The sequence below is a fragment of the Acanthochromis polyacanthus genome, chromosome 13, assembly GCF_021347895.1.
Source record: "Acanthochromis polyacanthus isolate Apoly-LR-REF ecotype Palm Island chromosome 13, KAUST_Apoly_ChrSc, whole genome shotgun sequence".
Lineage (NCBI taxonomy): Eukaryota > Metazoa > Chordata > Actinopteri > Pomacentridae > Acanthochromis > Acanthochromis polyacanthus.
Genome location: NC_067125.1, coordinates 6,413,813 through 6,421,374, shown reverse-complemented (window position 1 = coordinate 6,421,374; position 7,562 = coordinate 6,413,813). Strand labels below are relative to the sequence as shown.

The window sequence follows — 7,562 nt, the reverse complement described above, 5'->3', positions numbered from 1 at the left end:
GGGGCCGCTAGCAGTGATGAACCCAGAAAGAATTGTGGTCCAACCCAGTGAATTCATCCTCTTTCGACTCAGCTTTTGGATTGTTTAGCTGCAGCTTTACTGCTCTACAACCTCCACTGGAGCTTTGCAGCAATAACAGTCTGGTCAGGAAGTAGCTGTGAAGGCTGCTTGTTTGATGGAAGTGTTGGCAATGGTTCTCAATAACAACTTCATACGTCTATATGAGTAGTGACAAAATTCTCAATCGTATTATATTTATGCAGTTATTTTTAGCCAATTAAAATTTGTGGGATTTTTGATGTTTTTGGTCTGTTTGTGCATGTGCATGTTTATATGTTCAGAGTCACTGAAATTCCAGTCCATAAAACCAGACATTTGCAATGAGGTCAATAAGTATCTATCGACAACATACACCAATCAGGCAGAACATTATGACCACCTGCCTAATACTGTGTCTGTCTCCTTTCTGCTGCTAAAACTCCTCTGACCTAGTGGGGCATGGACTCAGAACCTCTGGGGATGTCCTGTGAATTGTGTGGGTCCTGTGGGTTGAGGGTGGGACCTACCTCGATCAGGCTGATCCTGGAACATCCCACAAATGATCAATAAGATCAGGATCTGTGGAATGTGCAATCAAGGTGAATAGCTAAGCTCTGTCATGTTCCCCGAGTCACTAATGAGCAGGTTTTGTGGTGTGTTGGGGTGCACTGTCCTGCTGAGGGTGGAAACTGGCATCAAGGACTGCGGTTGCCATTAGGGGGTCGGGGATTGTTTGACCTGCAGTGTTTATGTACCGTAGGTGTTACATGTCAAACATCCACATGAATATCAGGACTCAAAGTTTCCCAGCAGAACGTGCATTATAATAAGATGATCGATATTATTCACTTCACCTATCAATGGTCAGAACGTTGAGGTTGATCGGTGTAACTTATAGGCTAAGTACAATAAAAAGTGTTTTCAGTGTTAAGCCCACTATCTGTTCTCTCGTTTGTTTTTGGCTGTGAGTGATTAGACCAGTTACATTCAGTAATGGCATTACTGTCACTATTTTCTCCATATAACCATCAAAACTGAAAAGTTTCTGTAATCAGTCTTTGACTGATCACAAAAAAAAAAAAAAAACTTTTTCCAAAAATCAGGAGACTGCTCTGACTGTAGTGGGCTCATCCTGAACTCAACTGCTCTGTTCTCATTGATTTTACTGTTGAATATGCTCAGTTGTTCACTGTGCAGAAAAACACTCACTTGGTTGAGTGGCTGGTTCATGCAGGGCCTTTCAACTATTCAATCAAACAGGCTGCTTAAATATGGGAAGTGAAAAATGATTTTAGAATGATTCATTCCGAATTAAGAATGTAATAAAACTAGTTTAGGTAGGCACCATCAGCATTTATTAAAAATAGGTTTCACAGTCTATGTGGTTCATGCTTGAGTAAACACAGAAATCCATCCATCCATTTTCTTCCACTTATCTGGGGTCGGGTAACGGAGGCAGTATGTGAAGCAGGTCATTCAAGACATCCCTCCACCCACCGACACTTTCCAGCTCTTCCTGGAGGATCCCGAAGCGTTCCCAGGTCAGATGAGATATATAATCCCACTGGCAAATTCTGGGTCTGCCCCAGGGTTTCCTCTCAGGAGGATGTGTTCAGAAAACCTCCAGAGAAAGTCTCCCTGGAGGCATCCAAATCAGATGGCCAAACCACTTCAAATGGCTCCTTTCGATGCGAAGGAGCAGCGGCTCTACTCTGAGCTCCCTCCAGATGTCTGATCTTCTCCTTCTATCTCTAAGGCTGAGCCCAGCCACCCTACGGAATAAGCTCATTTCAGCCGTTTGTATCCGCGATCTTGTTCTTTCGGTCACTACCCAGAGCTCATGATCATAGGTGAGGGTTGGGATGTATAGATGGATGGTAAACTGAGAGCTTCTCCTTACGGCTCAGCTCCCTCTTCACCACGACGGTTTGGTACAACGCCTTCATTACTGCTGATGCTGCACCAATCCGCCTGTCCATCTCACGCTCCATTTTCCCATCACTCATGAACAAGATCCCGAGACACTTCAACTCCTTTGCTTGGGTAAGCAACTCCCCCCCAACCCAGAGGGAGCAATCCACCGGTTTCCAGCAGAGAACCATGGCCTCAGACTTGGAGGTTCTGATCCACATCCCCGCCGCTTCACACTTGGCTGCAAACCGCTCCACTGCTGCTGAAGGTCATGATGTGAGGAAGCCAACAGAACCACATCATCTGCAAAAAGCAGAGATACGATCCTGAGATCCCCTAACCAGACACCCTCCCCACCCCGACTTGAGATTCTGTCCATGAAGACCACAAACAAGATTGGAGACAAGGGACAGCCCTGGCGGAGTCCAACACCCACTGGAAATGTGTCTGACTTTGTGCCGAGTTTGCGGACACAGCTCTCAGTTTGGTCGTACTGGGACCGAACGGCTCGTAGAAACAAGCCCGGTACCCCATACTCCCATAGTGCCTCCCACAAAGCCCCACAGGATACACGGTCATAGGCTTCTCCAGATCTACAAAACACATGTAGACTGGCAGGTGGAACCCCCATGACCCCCTCAGCAGCTCCGCAAGAGTAAAGAGCTGATCCACTGTTTCACAACCAGGACGGACTCCGCATTGCTCCTCCTGAATCTGAGGTTCGATTATCGGTCGGAGCCTCCCTTCCAGCACCAGACAGTAAACTTTCCTGGGAACGGCTGAGAAGTGTGATACCCCTGTAGTTGGAACACAATCTCTGGATCCCCTTTTTGAAAATGGGAACCACCACTCCAGTCTGTCACTCCACACGCCCACGCGACATTGTAGAGACGGTCCAACAATGTCCAGAGCCTTCAGCATCTCAGGGAGAATCTCGTCCACACCTGATGCCTAGCCACTGAGGAGCTTCTTAACTACCTCGGCGAAATCTGACACGGATATGGATTTGATGGATATGATTCCCCCGAGTCTTCAGGCTCTGCTTCCCCCACAGAAGATGTGTTTACCGGGTTCAGGAGTTCCTCAAAGTGCTCTTTCCACCGCTTGACAATATCCTCAGTACGGTCAACAGTTCTCTACCCCGACTCTACACAGCCTGAGCAAAGCCCTGCCTCCCCTTCCTGAGGCGCTGGACGGTTTGAAAAAGACAGATCTGTTTTATTTCTACATATTTTACCAACATTACAAACTGTACTAAACAAATGGCGGACAACAGCCTTATTTTCAGCAAGTTTATTTCAGTATAAGTGGTTTTTAAAACACCTCACACTGTTCTCCAAACACCTCATTTTCTTGCAATCTCTGATACAAGCAAGCAAGACATTAACATCTTCAAACATGGCCAAGTCCAACATGATCAAACTCTGTGCCAAACGACATTTTGAAGCAAACTATTTGACAAGAGTTGACATTAAAACAGGTGGGGAGCAAACAGTCACTTAATAACCAATAATTATACTTTGTACATGTGTAAAACCTGATTAAAAACATAAAGTGGCCGGCCGGCGGCGGCCAGCGCAGAAAAGAGCAGTGATCTGACAAAATTAACCAAATGCCCTAACAGTAAATTCCTCCTCAGCTTTGTGTCTGGGTCATGTGTGTGTGTGAGTGTATGCATGCGTGTGCCCTTGTGTTCTATCTTACAAACAGTACATTACATAGAAACCCAATGTGTTCTAATAAGGCATTATGTGGCGAAACAGAAAATCAGACAACAGAAACTTCACAGAGCAAAAACACAGCATCAATGCCAGAAAAATCGGTTTTAAGGCCAAGAAAACAAAAACAAAGTATCTCATGAACAGGGCGAGGATCTGTGTGGGATCAAGCTTGAGGAAACCTTAAATGTAAGTACAGACACCGTTTGATGATCTGGGAAGAGTGAGATGACAAAATGAGATATTCGGGCTCTACCTGACAGCAAACGGACTGCTCCTCTGAGTTAGTAAATTGGAACTGGAGGGCTAAAACAGCTGGAATTTGTCTGTAGAATCCGGTCTACAGAGTAACAACATGTGGAAGGGGTGATCTACAAATTCACTGTAGTAAGGGGCAAAAACCAGAGAGCGTGCATCGACTTCTCAGGTGCTAGCAGTAGCATAATGAGCGAGGACAATACCTTAAAAAGTACAGATATAAAATACATTCATGAAGACGTCTATACAAACAAAACAAGAACGATACAAAGCAGGACACCATCGGTTCAAATGGCTCGAGCCCAGAGGCCAAACACAACATCAGTTAATGGACAACAGCACAGAGTCAGGTGAGGGGGGGTGGGAGCAGAACAAAGGTTTTGGTTTGTGTGTTGACACCTGCACAGATGTGCAGCAGTTAGATTCTGTACACACAGAATATCCTCCCAGGTATCATCTCTGTCCAACCGGCTGATTCAACACTGATCTCACAGTTCATCAAGGAACCAACCAACTTCCTTCTCGGCTCTCTAGCAGTATCTAGCCATGCATTTAGCTTTGCTTGTATTTGTCCGCATCCAGAACCAGAAAACGTAATCCACAAATTAACAACTGACAGGCCATCATTTTTCCTACAAGCAAGGCTTTTCTGCTTAGAGGAATTTTTGTGTCATTCAAAGACTTTTTAGTCAGCAACAACAAAATATTAAGAGTTGAGATTTAAAAAAAAACTGTTTTGTTAAATGGGGTTTAATGTACTAAAGCCCTAAAGACATTTCTCTTCATCAAATGGTCAGGAATAAGTAGAAATGCATAGATTTCCCTCTAACACGGTGACACAGACTAATCGCCGTTACTGTACGGGGATGGATCAGGCTTACTGTCTGAAGTCACACTCAAAGTTCCATTCCGAGTCTGGAAAAACCCTGAAGTGAACAATAAACACCGTCTTAAACAGTACTTCACAGAGTTTTGTTTTATCAATTGAAAAAGGACATATAGTCACTATTAGTCCTAAAGTAAATTCATTGAAAGCGTTAAAACCAACGATACTAAATATTTAATCAGGTTTAATTTTTAAAACGTAAAAAAGGAGTGGTTGTTAGTGCCAAAGGGAAATTAATCACTCCCAATTTTGGTGGCATAGAAAACATTTCAGAGTTCTGATTTCTCAAATGCGAGGATCAGCGGTTTGTTTTCTGTTCACATCATCATAAATATACACTACTGTTCAAAAGTTTGGGGTCACCCAGAAAATTACCTGTTTTCCATGAAAACCCACACTTTTATCCATGTGCTAACATAACTGCACAAGGGTTTTCTAATCATCAATGAGCCTTCCAGCACCATTAGCTAACAAAATGTAGCATTAGAACACAGGAGTGATGGTTGCTGGAAATGTTCCTCTGTACCCCTATGGAGATATTCCATTAAAAATCAGCTGTTTCCAGCTAGAATAGTCATTTATCACATTAACAAAGTCAAGACTGGATTTATCATTCATTTAACATCATCTCCATTGAAAAAAGAGCTTTTCTTTCAAGAATAACAACATTTCTAAGCGACCCTAAACTTTTGAACCATGGTGTAATGTCTGAGAGTTTTAGCTTGTTAGCTCAGACAAAACAAGCTTGTAGAAGACATTAAGTTGCTGCACCTTGCTTTACCTTTGCTGGCCACAGAACTCTGGATAATCTACAGAACACAGTGTCTACTTTCTTCAGCAGAAACTAGTTCCAATGATCTCTTCAGACTGTTCACAGTAAAAGGAGACATTCATATTAAAAAAAAAAAAAAAAGAGTCAAATATCAACAAAATATCTGCATGACTAGATACAACTAGAAGTAAAATACAAAGGCTCGGTGACCCGATTCTTTAACTCTTCATGTAAACCGGCAAGTTAGCCTGAACTTGACTCTTCATCACAACTACTGACAATAATCTGTGCCTGCCAGTCATTCCACCCACCGCTGAGTCCGTACCTCCTCAAAGTTTTCTATTGGACAGGAGATGGACAGTGCTACCTAAGTCATGGTGGTGATGGTGGTGCTGCGCTGGTGTCCGCTCCAACACAGTTCCCTGAGAACCCCAAACACACTTCCTCTACAACTACAGCTATGGCAAAATGCTGGGGACGATAACTCGTAGTCCTGAATGATTAAACGAGAAAACAAAACACATTTTACAGAACAATACGGTGCAGCATTACAAGGAGAGGACATGTTAAAAGCCAATATTTACAAATAGTTCGGATGATCTTGGCAATGACGGGAGGGTGTCTTCCCTCCTCAATGCCGCTAATATTATGGGATGGTGTGTGTCGCCTCTTCGTACCTACAGCAGTGTGCTGGTGGTGGGAAATGAAAGCGTATCTATGAAGACACTAGCATGGTGCCACTGGTCAACCTAGTCACTGATCCGTTTGGTTGCGCTGATCATTAATGCATTCACAAGAATCAACAGTTTCCAGACCGGTGATCCTTTGATGAGACAAACAATTCGGATTCTGTAAATGAACAAATGTGATCCAAAGCTAACTTCTCCAGCTGTCTAACACTGGGCACCAACGTTACATATAATGCTATAGTACACACTGTACTATCACCAACATATGTAACTATTACCACTCTGATATTTTCTATTTGTACATTTTGTATACAGCATAAGTCTATATATTTGTATTTTTTTTCAATATGGTGTTTTTTGCATTCTATATTCCAGTCTCTGGATGCGTATTTTGGCTTTAAGCAATGAACCGCCCCAATGGATAGTGAGTTTGCATTACAAATAGGGTCTTTTCCTTCCCTGGCGCGCTCAACAAACTCAAATCCTTCACAGTTTGCTTCAGTGTCCACCTCTTCCTCTCAGTCCTTTTTTGACCCCATATATATATATTTATGTATATATATTTAATATTATAAAAAATAAGTTATTGCGCATCCAAAAAAAGTGCATTGTATATTTGAAAAATATCTCTTTCTCTCTTTACACTTTTCCAATTTTCTTCACGTTTCCTGCTAATCGGGGTGGATTCCCATCGATGGATTTGGGATGTCGGCGAGTTTCTGCCTGTCTGCTATTTGCTCCATCGTACCGCGTCACTGATGGGGGCCGAAGGGGACTAAAGGGGCAGAAGAAGAGAAGGGGAGAAGGGAAGAGAGAGAAATAGGTAATGGAGGGACGTCTGGCTACGCGATGACCATGGGCACGTCGTCTGAGAAGCCACTGATCATGGGAGCATCTTCATCATCATCACCTAGAGAGGATGAGGAGAGAAAAAAAAAAAAAGAGGCTTTACAAACTGTCCTGATGATGTGTCAGTTAGAGCTGCATGCACATGGTTTTTATATCCAAGAGGTGTATTTCCCTATCAGTGACATTGTTGTCATGGAAACATTAACTGCTGGGTAGAGTAGTGTGCATCGTCTTTGCCACTTTAACACAACAAACGACGTTAACACAGAGAATTTGCTATCGGCTCCTAAATTTGTTTTCAACAGTGTAGAATTTTAAAACTTGTGTAAACAGGAAGTTGCAGGCCTGAACTTTTGTAGGTGTTCAGTCCAGAAGAAGCGTCCCTGCAGAACCTCTGTCAGAGCCAGAAAAAAGGTGCTGTGGAGGGTCAGGGTCTGTCT

General features: G+C 43.2%; 1 protein-coding gene across 2 annotated transcripts in view; it reads right to left on the bottom strand.

Annotated features, from left to right (window-relative positions):
- Nucleotides 1-3,228: 3,228 nt before the first annotated feature.
- Nucleotides 3,229-7,562, bottom strand: part of sorl1 (sortilin-related receptor, L(DLR class) A repeats containing) — a 130,404-nt gene continuing 126,070 nt past the window's right edge. For both annotated transcript variants that reach the window (XM_022210725.2, XM_022210727.2), the window contains exon 48: nt 3,229-7,183. In XM_022210725.2, the coding sequence (XP_022066417.1) occupies nt 7,116-7,183 (68 nt within the window). In that variant the 3' untranslated portion in view covers nt 3,229-7,115. The remainder of the gene's footprint in view (nt 7,184-7,562) is intronic.